The 23,030-nt window shown below is 43.5% G+C and overlaps 1 protein-coding gene across 1 annotated transcript in view; it reads right to left on the bottom strand.

Annotated features, from left to right (window-relative positions):
- The window catches only part of CDCP1 (CUB domain containing protein 1), a 67,738-nt gene that overhangs the window by 22,700 nt on the left and 22,008 nt on the right, over positions 1-23,030 (bottom strand). The window contains exons 2-4 of the mRNA XM_044294961.1: positions 10,715-10,921; positions 5,882-6,235; positions 2,296-2,652 (exon numbers count right to left, since the gene is read on the bottom strand). Of these exons, the coding sequence (XP_044150896.1) occupies positions 2,296-2,652; positions 5,882-6,235; positions 10,715-10,921 (918 nt within the window). The remainder of the gene's footprint in view (positions 1-2,295; positions 2,653-5,881; positions 6,236-10,714; positions 10,922-23,030) is intronic.

Below are 23,030 nucleotides of genomic sequence, written 5' to 3'. Positions count from 1 at the left end.
GACTAATACCAACCACCAAAAATAAAATAAATTGAAATAACTGTTTTAGGGCTCTTTCATACTTGCGTTCTTTTCTTCCGGCATAGAGTTCCGTCGTCGGGGCTCTATGCCGGAAGAATCCTGATCAGTTTTATCCTAATGCATTCTGAATGGAGAGAAATCCGTTCAGGATGCATCAGGATGTCTTCAGTTCCGGACCGGAACGTTTTTTGGCCGGAGAAAATACTGCAGCATGCTGCGCTTTTTGCTCCGGCCAAAAATCCTGAAGACTTGCCGCAAGGCCGGATCCGGAATTAATGCCCATTGAAAGGCATTAATCCGGATCCGGCCTTAAGCTAAACGTCGTTTCGGCGCATTGCCGGATCCGACGTTTAGCTTTTTCTGAATGGTTACCATGGCTGCCGGGACGCTAAAGTCCTGGCAGCCATGGTAAAGTGTAGTGGGGAGCGGGGGAGCAGTATACTTACCGTCCGTGCGGCTCCCGGGGCGCTCCAGAGTGACGTCAGGGCGCCCCACGCGCATGGATGGCGTGATCGCATGGCACGTCATCCATGCGCATGGGGCGCTCTGACGTCATTCTGGAGCGCCCTGGGAGCCGCACGGACTGTAAGTATACTGCTCCCCCGCTCCCCACTACTACTATGGCAACCAGGACTTTAATAGCGTCCTGGCTGCCATAGTTACACTGAACGCATTTTGAAGACGGATCAAATGCTTTCAGTTCACTTGCGTTTTTCCGGATCCGGCGTGTAATTCCGGCAAGTGGAATACACGCCGGATCCGGACAACGCAAGTGTGAAAGAGCCCTTAGCTGAACAGAACACCATTGCAATACTAGACAGTCCCAGACACACTTAAAAATGAATAGATAATTGAAGGTCCGAAGGCGAGTAAGGACCAGCATGTAAAGGTCCGAAGGCGAGTAAGGACCAGCATGTAAAGGTCCGAAGGCGAGTAAGGACCAGCATGTAAAGGTCCGAAGGCGAGTAAGGACCAGCATGTAAAGGTCCGAAGGCGAGTAAGGACCAGCATGTAAAGGTCCGAAGGCGAGTAAGGACCAGCATGTAAAGGTCCGAAGGCGAGTAAGGACCAGCATGTAAAGGTCCGAAGGCGAGTAAGGACCAGCATGTAAAGGTCCGAAGGCGAGTAAGGATCAGCATGTAAAGGTCCGAAGGCGAGTAAGGATCAGCATGTAAAGGTCCGAAATGTGTAGATTTGGACGTTTTTATACCGCTGTGAATAAAGGATTCCCTGCTATCAAGAGCTGGATTTTCTCTCTTTTCTTCACTTAAAAATTAATGTCCACCAACTCCATGTTTTATTTTGACAACCTCTAAGGGTGTATTCAAATGGATGTAATTTTATATAGATTTTTGCTCATACTCCACTTCGAAATCCCCACGACATCTGTATCCCATTGCTTTGAATGGGAATTTCATATGGCGGCAGGTTAGCCACATGCGGATTACCACAATTGAATGGGGCTAATCAGCATGTGGACCCTTGTCTGTTCAAACTTCAAATGCATGGCAAGAATCAGATTGGATTTTGTCATACGGATTCTGCACCGTGTGCACACATTCTACGTCCACTATGTAGAAATGGCGGTAGAAGATGTAGTACATGCTGTTCTATTATGGAGTTCAATGTCCTCAGTGTCATTTATCATATGTGCCAGAAAAGATCCAATCCCATCCATAAAACGGATCCATAATATGTATGCCTCTGAGTGGTATCAATCCAATAGGCACCAGTATTGGGGGGGGGGGGAGGAGGGGGAACTATATACATACACACTCCCACCACATGGTATACATTTATAAGACAACCTCTATATGAAATAGCCCAGCTTGCTGCACTATTTCCAAAAAGCTAAAGAAACAAAACAAAACAAAAAACCTGCCAAATGCTGCTGATTGGAGCACAGTACTGAATGACATTTATGTGATGGAGCCTATGGGTCCATTTAACGGATGAGATGGGATCTTTCCTGACACAGTAAATAGACAACCTAGATGCATTGTGAAAGCTCCCTCTAGTGGTGGTTTCATGCAGCATTTTATCATTTAAAAGGGGTTTCTGGTCAATGAAAATGATACTCAATTCAGTTTATCATACAAAAGCTAAGAAATTCCCAATATGCAGCATTATTTTTAGATGAGACAGCAATAGAAGCTGCACTAGGGGGTGAGCGAAATCGGAGCTTACGGAAACTGGATAAATGTATACAGGCAAATATATCATATAGTGGATGTCATGCGGTTGTTGCAACTAATATTCGGAAAAACAACTTACTTTGCTCACTTTTCTGGACGGTGATGCTGAAGTTCAGGCTTAGGCCGGGGTAACCACTCATCGGTTTATCTACCTCACAGTTTTGCAGGGATAAATTGAAGCTGCTAAGTATATTGGCGGGCTGCTTGTCTGCCAGCTTTAGCAGTGTGGATTTCGGCAGATAGTAAAGCACATTCTCTTCCTTTTTCACGCACGTGGGGAGAGTATAATTGAGAAACTGAACACTGGCTGCATAGTTTTCAGGGAAGATGAATTTCCAGGTCATTTGCTCATTAGGAGGAAACGGGCCAGGGTAGTTCGCCGACAGAAGATTTACAAGGGATTGTTGTTGGAAAATGGATTCAACAATACTCAGTCCTGTGAAGAGAAAAATCTGTCAGTATCTGAGAGGCATGGTCCAAATGGGATCACGTCAACGTTATCCAGGACTGATCTGCTCTGCATTGTGCCCAATGTCAGGCTTAGACACAGCTGCACCAGTGCTATGGTTTAGCCCCTCAGACTGCGTTCACACACTACAGACAGTGCAGGATAGTCATTAACATGGTCGTACATATTGTCAAGATACACCATTTTATGAGATTGTGGAAATCTTGATAACTGCCCCTAATTTATCACAATGTCACACAACTCGCTAGCGTTGTTACACCCTTTTTTGTTCCCTACACCTTCTAATTGGCTTAAAGGGAACCTGTCCACGGGATTTTTGGTATAGAGCTGAGGACATGGGTAGCTAGATGGCCACTAGCACATCCGCAATACCCAGTCCCCATAGCTCTGTGTGCTTTTATTGTGTAAAGAAAACCTGATTTGATACATATGCAAATTAACCTGAGATGAGTCCTGTCCCTGACTCATCTCACATACAGGACACATCTCAGGTTAATTTGCATATATATCAAATCGTTTTTATTACACAATAAAAGCACACAGAGCTATGGGGACTGGGTATTGTGGATGTGCTAGTGGCCATCTAGCAACCCATGTCCTCAGCTCTATACACAAAATCCCAGTGACAGGTTCCCTTTAAAGGGTGATTGACCTTTCAAAAAACTTTTGTTATGTCATAGTGACAAATCTAAAGTTTTGATGGGTGGAGGTTCCAAGTTCCGAGACCCCCACTGATCGCTAGAACGAAGAGAGAAGAGCTTACATAGCGTGCCGTCTCTCCACGCTGCAGGAGATGGGCTCAATAGAAAGTCTATGGACTTCTCTTAATTCACTCTTCTGCAGTGATGAGTGGGCACCATGTGAGCGCTTCTCTCTCTTCTTTCTAGCGAGCACTCAGACCCCATCAACTAAAACCACTATGACACATCAGAAGTTTTGTGAAAGCTCAGTGATACTAATACATTTGGTACATTTTACAATTCCTCTAGTCTTAACCATTCTAAATGAAGCCATGCAATGCAGAATACATTTGGTACATGCCTGTACTGCGTCATATTACTGTAAAACCACAGCAGGGTGGACAAACCACCTGTGCAGCCTCTTCTGCTACACATGGGACCTGAAAAGAGGGGGCTTAGCCAGAAGTTCAGGTCTTTGCCCCAATACAAGGGGCTGAGCTTCACAGGTACACTGCCGACTATGAAGGGATAACATGGCTATATGCTGCCAGGATAGGTATGGAAATTCACGGATAAGTTCAGTGTATACTTGTGTGAGTAGCTTGTGTGCATCTAATGTATTAGTTTCACCTGTGTTCATCATGTGTCCAGTGTGTTAGTGGATTGTGCACAATTTGCCTAGTGTATTAATGTCTAGTGTGTGTGTAGCATGTCCAGAGTGTTAGCGGTGTGTGAGGCATGTATCTGGTGTGTGCAGTGTCCCAGTGGATCATTACAAGGGTTAATTTTATTTCACCAAGTTACATATGGGAATGCAATGCATTAACACTTACGTCTTTATCCACTATGTATCCCAAATGGTTGATTATTGGCAGCATAGAGTCAAGTATGTCCGTCTTGCAGTTAGTGCCTAGGAGATGAGTTGGTCCCACCTCTTGGGGTCTGTCTACTTGTCAGAACTAGAGACAAGATGTGCATGTGTCAGCTGCTGCTGACTAGGCCCTATATAAAGCCTCGTCCAGAAAACCCCCATTCCTGAGACAAAAAAAAGCTGCCAGAGTACCTCTCAGAAAGAGAGCAGACAACTTAGAAGGACAAGAACCATAAAGGACATGCAGCATAAAGTCAGTAAGGTACCGCACGTTTAAAGCAAAAGACTTTACTGCTGGGAAAAGGTTATATTGCTTCATTGCCCACCACACTTTGACACACACTGGCCATCCGGATTTTAGAACTGCACCCCTCAGCCCACAAATTGCAGAAAGAGTAAATGAGAACGGGATTAAATGTCTATGATTTTTTTGAGGTTGCAAAGTGTATTTTGTGAGAGATAGAGAGAGGGAGTACTACTACTACCATCATTACTACTTTCATTATCTATTCAGTAAAGAAAGACTTTATTTTTGACTTCACTATCCGTCCACCAGCGTCTGCATTTGCTCTCCGGTCTTGCATCCTGCCAAATATCCACCATGAAACCTCAATACCAGGGTGTGCCCCAAAGGAAAAAGGGTGCGCCCTCCTTACACTGCATGAACCAGCGAGAGCAAAGGTGAGGAGGACTGCCATTGGGAACCACTACCACTTCTTACAGCGCCACAATGACCATATCTGGCCTGTGAGTGACATGTGTGGCATGTGTCAAGAGTGTTAGTGGCATGTGTGGAATGTGTGTCCGAGTGATGTGTGTGTCTAGTGTGTTAGTGGCAGGTATGACGTGTCTGATAATCCCTTTGTGTACAGTTTATGACATTAAATGGCAATGGGCACATACACACTTTTTGCACCGGGGTTCTTTACTGTCAGCATCCTGAGCCATGGCACAAATTGGCAGTAGAACAAGGCATGCTTATGTATCTAAACATTTGGAAGCATACTCTGAAACCCCTGTGATGTACACCCAAAATAAGCAAATAAAAACCATGGAGGTGTATGTGGCCTAAAAATAAAAACATTTAATCTAAAAGGAGTCTAACATGTTAAAATAAAAAAAACTTTATACTCACCTTCAATAATTATACTCTCCAGGCAAGTGAGCTGGCCACTAACAGCCCACTGCAGTTCTGTTACTATGGATGACATTACTGCAGTGAGCCGAGCTCAGATGACATCATCCCTACGAGTATGTGTCATCACAGTAGAGTGCAAACAAAGATGTGGACAGAGACCTAAACACATGCAGCTAGGGAACATTAAAGAGTACCTACCCTAGGTATATTGTAGGCATGTTTTTCTGATTCTGTAATCAAAAGAGTAGATCTTAGGGTAGGTTCACATCTGTGTTATGGTATTGTGGTACTGGCAAGGTCAGGGTGCCGGAATTGCCATATCCGGTACAGCTGGGGTCCACCGAATCCCCATTCACTATAATCGGATCTGTCAGGAATGCCAAAACAGTACCGAAATACCGTAAGGCAGATGTGGGCATGGCCTTAGGACAATGATATGGTACACCAAGTTAACAAGATTCATAGGAAAAGGTTACAAAATGTAATAAAGCTTCCTTTGACACTCACTTCTAATGGAAGATCTGTTTGTGATGCTAATTCCAAGGCCTTTGATATTAGCATTCCATGGCAGACTTAAAGCAATAACTCCTCTTTCTTGAACTTTAATACGTGTAATAGTACCATTCCTGCAGAAAGTTCCAATGTTATAGGACGAGTCACGAACATAAGTGCTGATATTGAAGCTAACAAGGTCTGAACACTGGCTTGAAGGATGTATCTGTCTCAGCCATGGAGTGGAGAAGCCAAGTATAAGGCCACTGTTCTTGGAGGTCACGATGTTCCAAATGAAGGTCCGATTTAAGCCACCTAAGTCTGAAGGCTGTAGAGTAACATTTAACGGACACCCACCAGTGCTGCAATCTAGATATAAAAGAAAACAAATATACAAATCATTTTAAAGCTTTGCACTGCAGATTTTCTTTAAAGGGAATGTGTCATCAGAAAATGACCTTGTGTTTAAATCAAGCTTTTATGTTAAACATATTATTTTTTTGACCTTTTGGTGATATTTTAAATTTTTCATACCACTGTCTATAAAAAGAAAAAACTCAAATCCTGCAGTTTTAATATGTTGAGACTTCCTGTTCGGTACAGGTAACTAATCAGTAGCCATAACATTATCAAAGGCAGAATTACAATGACACCTCTGTATAGATAACACGCATTTTACCATTTCCATTAGTTGGTGTCACAATTTATCTACTCCCTCCCGACCTCTGCACAGGTCACAGAACTTGCATAGAAATCTCTACCATAAAATTCATTGAGGTCCCCTCCTGTCTTTTGTCTCATGTGGCAGTGTTCAAAAAACAGGAATTCTTGACATAGTTTACACCTAGTGGCCAGTGCGAAATCTACAGCAATCTAGGATTAAAAAAAACAAAAAAACAAAACATACACTGCTCAACAGTGAAATTCCAACACCAAAAAGGGGAGATCTAATGACTATGTATAAATATATCAGGGGTCAGGACAGAGATCTATCCCATCATCTATTTATCCCCAGGACTGTGACTGTGACGAGGGGACATCCTCTGCGTCTGGAGGAAAGAAGGTTTGTACACAAACATAGAAGAGGATTCTTTACGGTAAGAGCAGTGAGACCATGGAACTCTCTGCCTGAGGAGGTGGTGATGGTGAGTACAATAAAGGAATTCAAGAGGGGCCTGGATGTATTTCTGGAGTGTAATAATATTACAGGATATAGCTACTACAGAGGGGTCGTTGATCCAGGGAGTTATTCTGATTGCCTGATTGGAGTCGGGAAGGAATTATTTCCCCCCTTAACTGGGGAAAATTGGCTTCTACCTCACAGGGTTTTTTTTTGCCTTCCTCTGGATCAACTTGCAGGATGACAGGCCGAACTGGATGGACAAATGTCTTTTTTCAGCCTTATAAACTATGTTACTATGTAAAAAAGACAAGCCATAAGTTTATGCAAATTGAGGAAGTAGCAGGTATCCTTCAAGCAAATAGCTCCAATCTGTGTCATGTGAGTGTCGGATACTAGCCAAATTGAAATAAATGTTTTATAGCTACTTGAAACCTTAAAAATTGGATCAAGTCGTGTGGGTTGATTGTGTGATGCCTATTGTTCATGGACATGTCAGTTATCACCACCAAACTGGGATAGAATCCTTCAAATAAGAGATCTTGGTTTATCACACTGGAAGATCGCCACATGCCTAGGCCAAGATGTCAGCACTGTTCAATGTTGTGTTGTCCCAGTGGTTGGGAGAATAACAAACTGGAATGACAGCAAGAGGTGCCCAGAGGTGAAGCTCTGCATGGACAGATCATTTGATTAAAAGAATGGAGCGTAGCGATCCATTTTATACTGCAAGTGAAACTGGACATCACATCCCAAGCCTAGGAAAGTGTCTACACACATCATTACAAGACATCTGCATGACACTTGGCTATGAGCCAGACGTCCAGCGACAGGTGTTCCACTGACCTCACACTTCCACTTTAAAAGGCCATCATGGTGGACAGCAAGGCTGGAATATAAAGGGCTATACATTTCAGCGATGATGGCCGCTTTTGTCTCAGATGGTATGATAGCTGAAGATTGGTCTGTAGACCATGTGCACAATGCCATGAAGAGGCCTTCACAAGGGAATGTCACACAGGTCCTAATCCCGGGATTATGGTGTGGGATGGCATAATGTAGGGTTGTCGAACCCCTCTAGTCTTTATTTCATGTACACTAACAGGTTGGCATTAACTTGATTTGGTCGTGGAACCAGCGATATGGCCTTTCCTCCAAAGTGTCCCAGGAGCTGTTTTCATTAGGCTACTTTCACACCTGCGTTCAGGTGTCCGCTCGTGAGCTCCGTTTGAAGGGGCTCACAAGCGGCCCTGAACGCAGCCGTCTGGCCCTAATGCATTCTCAGTGGAGGTGGATCCACTGAGAATGCATCCGCCTGCCAGCGCTCAGCCTCCGCTCCGCTCAGTGAGCGGACACCTGAACGCTGCAAGCAGCGTTCGGGTGTCCGTCTGGCCGTGCGGAGGCGAGCGGATCCGTCCAGACTTATAATGGAAGTCAATGGGGACGGATCCGCTTGAAGATGACACCATATGGCTCAATCTTCAAGCGGATCCGTCCCCCATTGACTTTCAATGTAAAGTCTGAACGGATCCGCTCAGGCTACTTTCACACTTAGAAATTTTTCTAAGTTATAATGCAGACGGATCAGTCTGCATTATAGGAGCGGATCCGTCTGATGAAACATCAGACGGACCCGCTCCGAACGCTAGTGTGAAAGTAGCCTTAACAGGACAATACCAAGCTTCATGTTGCTTGTGCTACTGTGAGCAGCCTACGTAGCCTATATGTGCTACCATGGCCTGCAAGGTCCCTGGACTTGTCTCCCATCAAGCACATCTGGGACGTTATTGATCTGCAATTGCAAAGGGAGCTGCCAGCAGTCTTGACGATTTGTTCTCAGACAACCATTAATGACCACACTGATAGCATATAAAGACCTGTAAGGTGTTTATGCATGTGGTGTTTATACTCAATACTGAATAATTTGAGAAGTTTTGAATATTTTGTTTACATTTTTTATAATTTGCATATCATTAGCCTTCCTATTCATAATTCCACAACTTTTGCTTCTTGGTGTTGCAATTTCACTGTTGAGTAGTGTAGATAGGGACTCTGAATTTTTTATTTTTTTTAAATCATAAAAAATTCTTTCAAAATATTTAACATGAAAACCTGATTTAAACAATGCAATTATCTGATGACACATTTCCTTTATGTAAACTATGAAAACAAAAATATGGAAAGAAGTATCTTCCAGAGAAAGAGAACCTAGTGCCACCTATTGGAAGTGGATCCCAGCCTCCCTGTGAGTCAATGTTTGACTATTTAACGAGCTTTGGAACATGACAAGGAAAAGTAGCCAAGTCATGAATCCATCCACAGATTGCTGTTTTAAGGTTCTTGCCTCTCTAAAGTATGGAGTAGGAATTTGGCTGGCTGAGTGAGATTCCTTGGACACAGAGGAGGTACTGGCTCTCCCGAATGAGACAAGCTGTGTATGCAGACATAGTGGAGATACACAGCTAGTCTCCTTAAAGGGGTTGCCCAGGATTTTACTAAGGATGGCCTATCCTGAGGATAGGCCATCAATATCTGATCGATGGGGGTCTGACATCCTGCCACCATGACTGGCTGTTCTGCAGAGGCTCCGGTGCAGGAACTACACAGTTCATCAACTGTGTTTTGGAAGGACCCGATTGCTGAAAAGCTTCATCCATTGAACTGAATGGCAAGGGTGCTGCAGTAGCCAGTTCCAACCATTGTACTCTGGATACAGCTGTGTAGTTCCAGTACTGGATCTACCCTGAAACCGCTCATTCGCAGGGGTGCATGATGTCAGATCCCCACCGATCAGATATTGAAGTCCTATTTGGAGGATAGACCATCAATAGTAAAATCCTAGACAGCCCTGAAAGTCAGTACCTCCCTACACTAGAAAAAAGTTTTTGGAATAGTCCTTAGTTAAAGGGGTTATCCACCCCTATAATGACCTTCCCAATGCAAAGGCTCCTCATATAGGTTATACTTACCCCGCTCTTCCATCGCTCCTGATGCCTGCCCCTGATCCCCGTTGCGCAAATTAAAACATTCTGCGACGGTGGGAAGCAGCCAATAGCAGGCCGTGATGGGGACATGATGCTAAGGAGGCTCATCCCAGCCGTGGCAGGGATCTGCAGGGATATGGGTTCCAGGGAGCAGGCAAGTATAACCTATATGAGATGCCCAGGCATTCGGGGGGGGGGGGGGGTCATTATAGGGGATGGATAAGCCCTTTAAGGAAATATAATTAATTTGTGACTAACTTATCCCTTTTATTTGTTCAAACAGTATCATTTAGAGGGTACAGACGGAAGTTGGGTTTACATGTTCGGACCTGCAGCCCTTCCTTCCCAACAATTGGCTGCTCATACAGTGAAGGTGAAGCGCCACATGTATGGATTTCAAAGCTCTATAGGCAACTTAACTTAAGGTGCTCATTTCATATGCGTATAAGTATGCAACCTCTAAATATTATCCAATCTTCTTGAAATGTGGCATATATATCTTTTAGATCACCGAGACTCTGGGTGTAAGCAAAGTCTGCAAACATTTTACATTTAATTTTTTTCCCATTACAAAATGAAACACCCTAATAGAGGTATATTAGGAAATTGCTGTAAATTAAATTTCAATCATCATTTTATGAATACAGAAGAAGAAAGTGGCTAATAAGTCATTAAGTAGTAGTTCAAATTGCAAAAGTAATAATAAAAAAAACTAGATATAAATATAAGGTGTCCTGAACTCACTGATAGTCCTAATGATTTCCATGATGAAGTACATCTCTGGCGTCTTGCAGCTGAAGGAGTAATCCACTCGTTTGCCTCTTGATATCTCAAGACTTGACTCTTTGCAGGTTGGAGTGCAGATATAACAAGGTGGTGAGGGGGCATTTATACCACGTTTTATATGGATGGTTATGTTGTCTGTAGACGGTAATGTGATGGTTACAGATTCTGGAAAGCAAAAGAGAGAAACCTCTTAGAACAACACAATCACATACTGGAAAGAAAATGTGATGCCGTCATTGGAGCGTGGGGTCATTAACCCCTTAGTGACCAAGCCTGTTTGGGCCTTTATGACCAAGCGTTTTTCTTCCTTTTTTCATGGTCTCGTTCCAAGAGCTATAACTTTTTTATTTTTTTGTCTATATAGCTTTATGAGGGCTTGTTTTTTACGGGACAAGTTGTAGTTTTTAATGGGGTACACATAAATTTCTGATTAACTTTTATTGACTCTTTCTGGGAGGGAGATGGGGAAAAATAGCGTATTTTCAATGGAAAAAAAGCATATTTTTTTATTTTACGGATTTTTATTTATTTAATAAAGGTGTATTTTTTTTCTATTTTTTTTAAATACTTAAAAGTCCCACAAGGGGACTATAATATACAGTATTTTGATTGCTTTTAAAATGTAATGCATTATCTCTATAAGGCATTACATTTCAATAGCAATGCTATTCAAAGATTGACCAGCAGGCTGCGCCAGAGAGGCACAGCCTGCTGGAGAGAACTGAAGACAGGCTCGGGGCCCTGATCGGAAGCAAGGTAAGCTTCCGAACACATCAGCACCCCACGATCGCATTTTCGGGGTGCTGATGGGAGACAGAGGGAGTCCACTCCCTCTGTCACCACTTTACATGCAGCGGGCGCAATTGCGCCCGGCATGTAAAGGGTTAAACAGCCCGGAACGGCACTTCTGCTGGTCAGGGCTGTTAGAGCAGGCCCCCGGCTCTCATGTGAGAGCCGGGTCCGCGCTCCCTGCTGCACGGGGGAGCCGTGCAGTGCTTAGCCCGAGCCGCCGTAAAAATACGGTGGCCCAGCCTAAGGCCCCTTAGTGATTGCCGTAAAAACACGTATAGGTGGTCACTAAGGGGTTAAAATGCTTATTAGCTACATTTTTTTCAGGGGCGCAACATTGGTGACCAATAAGTCATCATTATCAGATCATGGGGGTCCAAATCCTGGCACCTCCACAATCAGCTGTTTGAAGAGGCTGTGGTGATCCAGTGAGTGCTGAGGGCTCTTCCTAGTCCAGTGAAGTCACGTTCATTGGCCACATGGCCTATATGCAGCTCAGTCCCATTCAAGTGAATTGGCCTGGGCTACAATACCAAGCACATCCACTATACAATGTACGGCGCTGTGCTTGGTATGCCCAGAAGGGGCAGAAGAAGTCATCAGAGCACTGCAGCCTCTTCAAACAGCTGAGATCAGTGATCTGATATTGATGACCTATCTTGAGAATAGGTCATCAGTATTGTACTAAAGAAAAATCATTGTAACAATAATAACCCAACATTTTTTATTGACCAATACTCAGCATACTTGCAATGGAGACAGCCCACGCCACTGCTACGGGGCCAGGGGAGGAAGCGGCCTGGCACTGAACTTCTCTTACCCATGTGAAAACACTGCTGATTAGGATTACAGCTTCCATGGTAATTGCATAAATCCCTATGCACTGAGCTCCCCCTAGTGGTGGCTTAAGGCAGACTGCTTTGTAATAGTGTAATGATGCAAATACGTTGAAAAATGAGTGCCACAATTTTGAAGCACGTGTACCGCTTTTTCCAACATAAAAGTAGGATAAAGTGATTGAGGTCAAAGGCATTTTTTTATTACAGTTTGTATAAAAAAAAAAAGTTAATTCATCAAAGTTTTGGCATTTTGCATTCTGCATTGCCTGGGAGTGACTGGCGCAAAAAGTACGTTCTCTAAACTAGGTGGGGCAGGGGGGCCCGTACTACGTTTTTCTATGAGGCCCTATGAGATCTGTGTATACGCCCCGAATATAGTGGATTCTTGCTATGGGCAACAAGGCTATGTTTTCTCAAAGATAGTTTTTAGGTTTTCACGCCTGTATGTTTAAAGAGGATTGTACATGACCAATTTACTAAATACCTATGTTGGCCATAAATTACAATGCAGAAGCTTTTTTTTTTTTTTTTTTTAATGCTGCCTTGTGCTGTTTGTCTGTTACTTCTCCTGGCACACAATAAATAATTCCCCTCAACATTGTGCACAATTTTTGGAAATGCCTCATTGACTGGTGAATGGTAACACACTGTTACTAATTTATACATTCCAGGTTTAATAAATTAGGAACACCACAGACCACAACACAGGGCTTAATGATCTAAAACTTATTTTATTGGAAATAAAGGGTTTTACCAAAGAAGACAAATCAAGAGAGAAGACAGATTTGCTTTACAGAAAAAATAAAAGTTGAACTGTAATTGCTTTACTTTTCCACATACATTTTTCTTGAGTTTGGATAGATTTTTTTTATTATGCATATTGTCATCATGAAGGCTTCAATAAATTTATCAAGTTTTCTCTGACAGCACTCAAAGCATTAAATACAATCTTAGAGCAAGGAAAAATTACATATAAGGATGAATTCCCTCCATAGTTTTATGGCGTTCAATATGTGCTAAAAATGTCATAACAAGCTTATATAACAAGTATTTATATGGTTTATATTCTTATTTATTTCTACTTCTAAAAATAAAATAAAACTTTAGAAAAATACATTTTTCCATCACTATATGCTGATGGCTATAACTTTTTTACATTTTTTTCTAAGGAGCTGTGTGGGGGCTTGTGTTTTGCGGGGTGAGCTCTATTTTTTTTTTTAGGCACCATTTTGGGGGTATATATGACTTTTTAATCACACTTTAATCAATTTTGTGGAAGCGTAAAGGTGATTTGTCTGTTACGGCATTCAACATGCAGGAAAAAATATTTTTATATGATAATAGTTTGGACATTTTCAGATGTGACGGTTCCAGTTATTTTTTTTTTATCTTTTAAAAAACATTTTTAGCCATCTTCTGATCACTTGTACCAGTGATAGCATAACTAGAACTGACTGGGCCCCACAGGATATTTTTGAGTGGGTCCCCCCTCCCCTCAAAAAACTGCAGCATTGTGTCTAGGCATGCACTACACTATGACTTGACGTCACACAGCGTCAGTTCATAGTGCACTCCTACGCACACTATGTCCTACCCTGAAGCAGTGCACTGCCAGGACTTAGTGAAGTGCAGGCTTCCAGGAAAAAAAGAACACGGATTGGGGAATAATACCAGTGCTAGGACTCCTCCAGAGCCCCTTCCTAACTTCAGACCCTGTAGCAGATGCTTTCCCTCCTTCCATGGTAGCTATGCCCCTGATTAGCTGCAGCTATATAAATCTGCCTGTACTATCTGTGTGTGCTGACTCTCCAGTTTAGTTTTATGGGATGTAGCTTTACACTGCATCCTGTATGTAAGAGTTGACAGGGCAGAGAGGGCAGACCAGGCTCAAGTTTCATCACATGGGAGAACATGGAGACCCTGCAGTGTGGGGGATATCAGCTGTGTCACTAATCTGTTTTTGCTGCCCTCAGAGAACACAGACCAGTGCAGTGTGAGAATACTCCGCCCCCTCTGTGTCTGCAAAGCCAGGCGTGAGTGGAAATGTAGGATTCTTTAGGACAATCATATCTAAGGAGAGAAGGAATCAAGATGGCTGCCAACCCACAAATTACACATCAAATAAAACATGCAGACACAGATCTTGTTGGAGTGGACCATCACCTGTCCAATTGGATCTGAGACTATCTGACAAACTGACCTCAGTATGAGAGCGCCCAAGACTGTGTGTCAGACACCTTGATTTGTAGTACAGCAGCATCTTAGGGTACAGTTCTTGCTCCTTTCCTCTTCACACTGTACACTGCAGACTTCAGGTACAACTCATTTAGCTGCTACTTACAGAAGTTCTGTGGTGACTTGGCAATAGTAGGCCTCATCACAGATGAGGATGACATGAAGTACAGAGAACTGACCCGGGAATCTGTTGATTGGTGCCTGCGGAACCACTGTAGGATCAATGCTGGGTAGACTAAGGACGTGTTGATTGACTTCCACCAGCACAGAAATCCTCCTAAACCAGTGAACATCCAGGGGACGGACATTGAGATAGTCAACAGTTATAAATACTTGGGTCTGCTGCTCAATAATAAGTTGTACTGGGCAGATAACGTGGACGCACTATACAGAAAGGGACACAGCAGTCTCTACCTGCTTAGGAGGCTGAAAGCTTTTGGAGAGCAGAGGCCACTTCTTAAGGGCCCTATACATGGGCCGAGAATCCCAAAGATAATTATCTGGCAGTGTAAATTTAACACCGATTACCCGATAAATAAGCCAGTCAGGTAATTTGATTGTTTGTGCACACACAAAAACTATCATTTGCCCGCAGCAGATCATGCTGTGCAAATATGCTGCCGGCAAACAGGTAGTCAGTATGGGGAAGAGCAATGGCATTAACTATTGCGCCTCTCCATACTCTGGTGTAGGGCTCCTCCACCAGCGAGCAGGCGATTGCTTCCTTCTCGACTATCTGCTGCTTTGTCCTCCTGTGTAAAGGGACCTTTAGGGTCCAGTCCAACTCTGTAGTGGCATCAGCCATCTTCTTGAGTTGCCTGCTGGTGTAGCAGCATCTCAACCAGGGATAGGAAGACACTTCACAAACTGATTAGAAGGGTGAGCTACATCCTGGGGAGCCCCTAGACCCAGTGCAAGTGGTAGGTGAGAAGGATACTGTCCAAGTTGATCTCCTTGCTGGCGAATAACTCCCATCCCTTGCATGAGACTGTGATGGCACCAGGCAGTACCGTCAGTGACCGACTGCTTAACCCCAAGTGTGAGAAGGAGCGCTATCGGAAGTCATACTTCCCTGCAGATGTTAGGCTGTACAACCAACATCAACTCAAAAACGGAGATAGTCAGACTGCACTCATAGCCTAGCCTACTGGGTTCCTGGTGATATCATCCCACCCAGAGACTACATTTTTTAAGCTGTGATATCTATATACCTTATTTTTTTACTTTTTATCTGTAACCCACTGTCACAGTAATGCCTTATTTTGGAGTTTTTGTACTCTCTGTGCTGCTATAACACTGAATTTCCCCACGGTGGGACTATAAAAGGATTAGCTTATTATACACAAGAGCCTCTATATCTTATTCTTTAATAAAGGCCTATCGTGCATGACATAGGCAAAGTAACTAAAATCCCGGAGTGCTTCTTTTCTTTAGAGTTTCCAATTATAGTGTAGTTTTAGCCCTCGCTGTTGGTAGAGAGTAGGTGGAGTATGTGACTCTGCAGTCTGGAAGGAATGGTAGATAAGGAAAGTGCAGCGTGAGATGCGTCCTATATACCATTGTAAAAATGCTTTTGTGGGAAAGTCTATTTGAGTAAATGCGGAGTTTCCTTCTTCCTGTGTTTTGCCCAGTAAAAACCTGGTTTATGCTAAAAGAATGCTTGTGTTGCAATACTGAACCGCACATACGCAGACACACAGGGTCACCAGGGTCCACGCTTTATTTTCGTGAATTAGGTATCATTCGTTGAATCAACTATGGTAGTGCAGGACACCTTTCTAAATGAAATATTGCTCAATGTGATTTATAGACCTCTCTTATCTCCAAGCAACTTTACAATAAGATACTGGCATTTACAATTCCCAGAAACTTCTGGGTAAAAATCTCCCCTTAGAGGCTTAAAGGGGCTGTGTCACTTCAACAAATAGCATTTATTATGTAGCGGAATGGTCTCCTCTGCTGGCTGGATTCATTTTTCCATCACATTATACACTGCTCGTTTCCATAGTTACAACCATCCTGCAATCCAGCAGCAATGGCCGTGCTTGCACACTATAAGAAAAAGTGCCAGCCTCACTAGTGGTCGAAACCGCAGAAGCGCACATAGGGTTGTGCTTTTTTCTATAGTGTGCAAGCACAGCCACTGCTGCTGGATTGCAGGGTGGTTGTAACCATGGGAACAAGAAGTGTATAATGTGATGGAAAAATGAATCCAGCCAGCAAAGGAAGTAATATGGATAACAACAATACATTAGTAAGTGCCTTGTATTAACCTTCTCTACATAATAAATACTATTTCCTGAAGTAACACAACCACTTTAAGGCCGATTTCACATTTCCATCAAGAAGATCTGGCAAGCTGTTTCAGCACAAAGCAGCCTGACGGATTCTCTACTTCACCACCGGATCCCCATTGACTATAATGAAGTGCGGCCGCTTTCCAGCATAAATTCTGGGTTGCAGGCAACTTCGTTTGTCCGACCGGCATTTGTGCCAGAGCAGGCAGCCAAATCACCTTAATTGATATGCAAATGTAGCCTAATTATTGTTATGTTACCAGATCCATTCCAATTAATACTACATCCTCAGTTGTATTAATTCTTAAAGGCGTTGTCCCATGGCCAAGATGGGAGAGCCAATGCAGTAACCCGTCGGGGAGTGCTGTGAGGAGGATGGGGGTGGTAGTGATGGTGCAGATAGTAGTAGTGGCTGAAAGTAAGCTGTTCTCACACCAGTGCTCCTTGGGGCTGTGCAGTGAATGGAGGACCCACCATTTCTTCCCTTGGGGCACACCCTGGATCTTTTGAGGACCCCCATCTGGTGGTAGTTGGAGTTCCGATAATAATGAACATTTGGCAGGGTGCAAGGCAGGAGGGCAGGTGCAGGGCTGGATAATGGCAGCAGTGCAATGGTGGCGCAAGGAAATAACCAGGCCAGTGTAGGGTTTATAAATCAAGTCTTCTTTACTGAGGTAGTTTAGGCAGTTCATAATGAAAGAAAGACACTGGAAGCATTTGTAACGCCCAGAGTGGCATTACCACTCCTATCTGTGTATAATGTGCCTGGTTTACAAGCAGGTGGCAGCAAACAAGGCAGAGCTACAGTTAGATAGAATGGAACTTTCCATTTCATTCTAACCCCCCTGTGTGGAGAAGTGGGCGAGTCTGACTTCCTGCAGGAAGGGTGGGGATCAGTTAGAGGTCAGTCCTAGCGTACCCCAAGCTAGGTGAAGGTGTGCAGGGCCACGTCTCTTCAGGACGTGCCCAAGCCAGCCAGAGCACCCTAAGCTCAGCTGGACATGGAGGCCAAAGCTTGAAGCCTCAGAAGCCAGGAAGAAAGTTCCCTGGTATAACTTAAAGAGACAGACTACAGAGAGAAGTTGCATCATACAGCAAAAGCTGAGTCATACAGTCAGCCTGTCAGTACAGCAGAGCAAGAGAGCAACAGATGTAGCAGAGTTGGGTTTGCCTGCCAGAGTTTTAATGCTAAAGTCTGCTGGAACCAAGACAAAGTTTGAAGATAGTTTCTGATGAACGTTTACCAAAGTAAAGCTGCTATTCAACTTCATCACAAGGTCTGGACTAAATTATTTCTTCAAACTCCTCAACTATAATGTTTGCTGCTTTGGAGTCTATGCCTGGGGTCTAGTCGTATCCAGGTAGAAGCGTGACACAAACATTAAGGGACATTGTAGGCCACCCCATACCACTCGGCCATTCCTACACCTGGGTACCAACCAGATTATAGGGCCCTAGGGGGGCGGCCTTTTTCACATTCAGTTCAGTCTCCCCAGAGTACAGACACAATACCTCCAAAGCTGAACATGGGATAAGCGGCAGTAAGATGGCCGAGTCTCACTATTGGAACCAAAACGCTTTCCAAGTCGACCAAAGGGGTGCACATTACCAATATGCACTGCAATTCCCAAAGCAGGGTGTAGATTCTCCAGCAGGTAGCCAATACGTAGTAAAAGCGTAGTGGGCGCTGCAGCAAACTACCCTTTCCAGTAGCAGTGAGTCCTGATGCTATAGAATAGTAATTGTACATCCTTTAAATTAGCCCTCAACAGTCAGTATATTCTGTACTCCTTTCTCTCTCAATGGGGCTGAGCTGCGCCCCGGCCAATAGTCGTGATGTTACTGACCCGTAGGAAGCAGAGAGAAGGCTGCATTGCTACTGCGAGTGGACCCCTGCCGATCAGATGCTGAGGCCCTATCCAAAGGATAGATCAGCAGTAAGAACAAGATGGACAAACCCTTTAAAGGGGTTGTCTCACTTCAGTAAGTGGCATTTATCATGTAGAGAAAGTTAATACAAACCACTTGCTAATGTATTGTTATTACACATATTGCTTCCTTTGCTGGCGGAATTCATTTTTCCATCACATTATACACGGCTGGTTTCCATGGTTACCACCTCCCTGAAATCCATCAGTGGTGGTCGTGCTTGCACACTTTAGAATAAAGCGCCGGCCTCTGGGACCATGGGAGCACACACAGGTTAGTGCTTTTTCCTATAGTGTGCAAGCATGTCCACCGCTGATGGATTGCAGGATGGTCATAACCATGGAAAAGAGCAGTGTATAAATGTGATGGAAAAATGAATCCAGGCAGCAAAGGAAGCAATATGGAAAATAAAATTACATTAGTAAGTGCTTTGTATTAACTTCCTCTACACAATAAATGCCATTTGCTGACGTGAGACATCCCCTTCAAGGTCCATACACGAGACAGCTGAACTGGCAACTATCAGGAACAAACTTTTCAATCCCAATAAGTGCCTGCTCGTCGGAGGTAAGAGCTGCATTTACAAGCAACAATCACCTCTGCTGTATAGGGATGTGCAATTGCTTCTGCTATTGCTTGCCCCCATACAGATTAATTGTTTCTAGGCACAGATTGCTGTTTACAATGCTTTTACCAAATGAACAGGTGTTTGCTCATTAATGGGGGGGGGGGGGGGGCTGGTGACTGGTGGCACATTTACATGAGCTGATAACTGGGAGCATTGGGAGTTGGGATTGTCATGAATGTTCAAATCGTCCCAATAATTGACCAATGTAAATGAACCTTTACAAATGCTGGTGGATTTTTAGACATACAGGAGGTGTTCTACAACAAGCTACTGGAGAGTAAGGGACCCAAATATTGTCCTTGCAAAACTTTCATTTGAGGACAGCTATAATACATAGTGCATTACATCCATATACCACCACCACCACATACAGGGGTGCGTTAAACCCTATTCTTCATCTTCAAATAACTCATTATATATCAAGTGACTAGATATAATGACATCTGTACATCCAGAAGGTCTTTGCCTCCTATAACCAGATGAGAGTGGGGTCGGAAGACCAATACTATATCTAGGTCTTTGAATCTAATGGTGCATTTACCTGACAAATACCATCCTTTTAAAGGGGTTGTCCAGTGAAGGAAACTTATTCCCCATCCACAGGATGTGGGATAAGCGACTGATCGGCGGGCGTCCAACAATGGGGGCCTGTTCTACCCGTTTGAATGGAGCTGGGGGTCATGCTTGTGCGGTGCTGCTCCATTCAGCTCTATGGAGCTGCCTTAATTCAAACAGGGGGCTCAGGCCCCCATTGGACCCTTGAAGATTAGAAATTCCTGCCGGGGCAGGGGTAGCTCCTCAATGAGGCAATCTGAAAGAGCTTGATAGGTTTCATGGGTTACTTTTTTGATTAAGAAATGCAGCTGAAATTCAGGAGGATTAAAGTTCAAACTATATAAAAGAAAATAACCCAAACAAAATATATCAGTCCGATAGGCTTTGCATAAAAAATGCACAGGTGAGTGAGATTTTTGGACCACTATTGAGCTAAACTAGAGTGGAAGGAAGATAAACATAAGACTATTGTGGAACACAATTATATAAATTTCAATTGCAACTACAGTTACAATGCTGTTCTAAAACCTCTCCTTAGGCAGTTTAATTATACCTAATAGCTTTAGTCATGCAAATGAAATCAACGTCTTATTTCCATGAGGTCCTTCACCTTATGATAAAGAGATTTTGTTGACTGAAGCATGAGTCACTGGTATTTATGCCAGAGATTCCTTGTACAAGTCATTCTGTTTCAGAAAGCCATTTGGATGACTAGAAAAACATCTTCAAGAGAAAATATAGAAGTCCAGTTGCTCCGACTTATTAATACTGATATATCATGACCTTGAGGACTGTGAACCTTCACAGACAATTCTATGAACTGTAGGAGACTAGATAAATACGATACATGAGAAGTGTCTTTGCTTATCTTATCAGGTAGACAAGCAGCATAATAAACCATGAACACAATGGGAAGACAGATACAATGGCAGAGTACCAGATGTTATCAGGGTAGTAAATTCAGCTTGTAGGACCTGTTCTCCTTCCATTCCATTTGCGAAGTAAGAAGGAGGAAGCAGCTTCTGTAGTAACATTAATCTACTAATGTATCATGGATATTACCATGACATACTTTTTTGGGTATTCTACCCCTTAAGAATAGCAATACTTTGGGCTTTAAGGACAAGGTTAGTCATTTTCTTGTGTTTGCATTGGTCGCTATAACATTTTGATTAGAATTTTGCTTTTTTGGTCACATATGGGGGATTACGAATACATTTAATATGGTACGGATTTATTAACTGTGATGTGGCCAATAGCTATAGGACTGCTCAGGACCTGATGCCCAAGGGGCCCAAATGCCCCTCTTCAGTGTAAAGCAACACGTGGCAAATAGTAGGTGAGGGTCCCTGATGCAAATTTTGCATTAGGGCTCAGGAGTTTCAAGTTATGCCTGTGAGACCATAATAACCTGCTATCCACAGGTCACCGTCTCCTGGGAGTCTATTTTCCCCATCAACTGCTTCTTTACTTCCTCTATGGCATGATCACATGTTCTGCTGCAGCCAATAACTGGATTCAGAAGTGATGTGCCCACAAGAGACAAATCATGGTGGCAATATTGGTTGTATTTCCTTCTCCGGCTTGGAGACTGTGCCTGCCCCCCTGCAGGGAGGGGATAGACATCGCCTCCTTCTGCAGAGGGAAGCTAGGTGGATCCTGCGTACACAAGCCCTGGGGGAGCTTGGATTAAACGACAGGAATGACCTCAGTTCTTTTTTGTAAAAACATATTTACAATTTATGCATACGTATTGTGCACATTGCTTATAGCTTTTTGTTGTTACATGTGCATTGTTTTCTTATAGTTTGATTTATCCTTTTACACGAACGCAGCCTTGGTTGTCTATTTCCATGACAACGGTCTGCGCCGGGAGTTAAAAGGAGCGATGCGCAAGCACGCAGTGACGCACAGCCTGAGGAAGCGCATGTAGCGCGTAATGTCCACTGCTGTTTATTGCGTGCTTTAGAATTGTCCGCCCCCTGCCACCATTGATTTTGGAATAAAGCTGCTGTTATCTCCACACACAGGTGAGTGCCGCTGTCTATTTTCTCCTCTTCGCTGGAACCAATTGCACTTTACCCGCCACGTCCAGCTGTGCACCACCGATCGTGTGTACTCTCGCCAGCCGTGTGAACTGCATTGACTGTTAGCGCTAATTGTCTGTGTGGCTGTGCCGCCCCCTACCTCACCTGTGTGTACATCACCGGTGAAGCCAGTGACTGGCTGCAGTGGATCATGGCTGTGACATGGATGAATTATACAAGCAGCAGACCGTTAGATCGGCACACAGGAATCGGCATGCCGGACTACAGTGGCAGGAAGTAGGCAAGTAGAATTTTTTTTTCAATAGCAGAGGCAGGCTGCATCTGTGAAAAGTTACTTTTTCCTGGACAACACCTTTAATATTGCTGTCTAGCAGCCCTGAGATGACTGAAGGCATGCACAACTTCATTCTCTGTTCTTTAGATGAACTTACGTCTGAGCATGTGCATCACAGTTTTAGGCACATGGCGAAAACACAGAGGGGTGAGAATTGATTCCCACTAGAACGCTCTACTTATCACTGTTTATAGTATAAGGACCAAAGAGGTGAGAATGGATTATCTTTCACCACTATGCTTATCACTTTTTATAGTATAAAGGACAGGAGAGATCACGGGAGAGGGGAGAACTGATTATCTTTCACCACTAGAACACCCTGCTCATCACTTCTTTTTTTATAAATAAGAGCCGTAGATTGATAGAACATAAAATATATTTGACTAACATTTGTAAACTTTTATGAAAGTTAATAAAATAAATTACACATTAATAGCAGGCAATACTTTAAGTCAAAGTGGGTACATTTCACTCAAAACGAACTTAGACTCCAACTCCACAACTCTAACTGCACAGCTCTGATTGTTTCTGTGTAGCTCCAGCACCAATAGTCGATGTAACTACACAGTTCCGTCCACTGTGTAGTAGAGACGATTACTGCAACTACACAATGGATAGTG

This window comes from Bufo gargarizans, chromosome 5, assembly GCF_014858855.1.
Source record: "Bufo gargarizans isolate SCDJY-AF-19 chromosome 5, ASM1485885v1, whole genome shotgun sequence".
Lineage (NCBI taxonomy): Eukaryota > Metazoa > Chordata > Amphibia > Anura > Bufonidae > Bufo > Bufo gargarizans.
The sequence above is the reverse complement of the archived record's forward strand: the minus strand, read 5'-3'. Positions and strand labels throughout refer to the sequence as shown.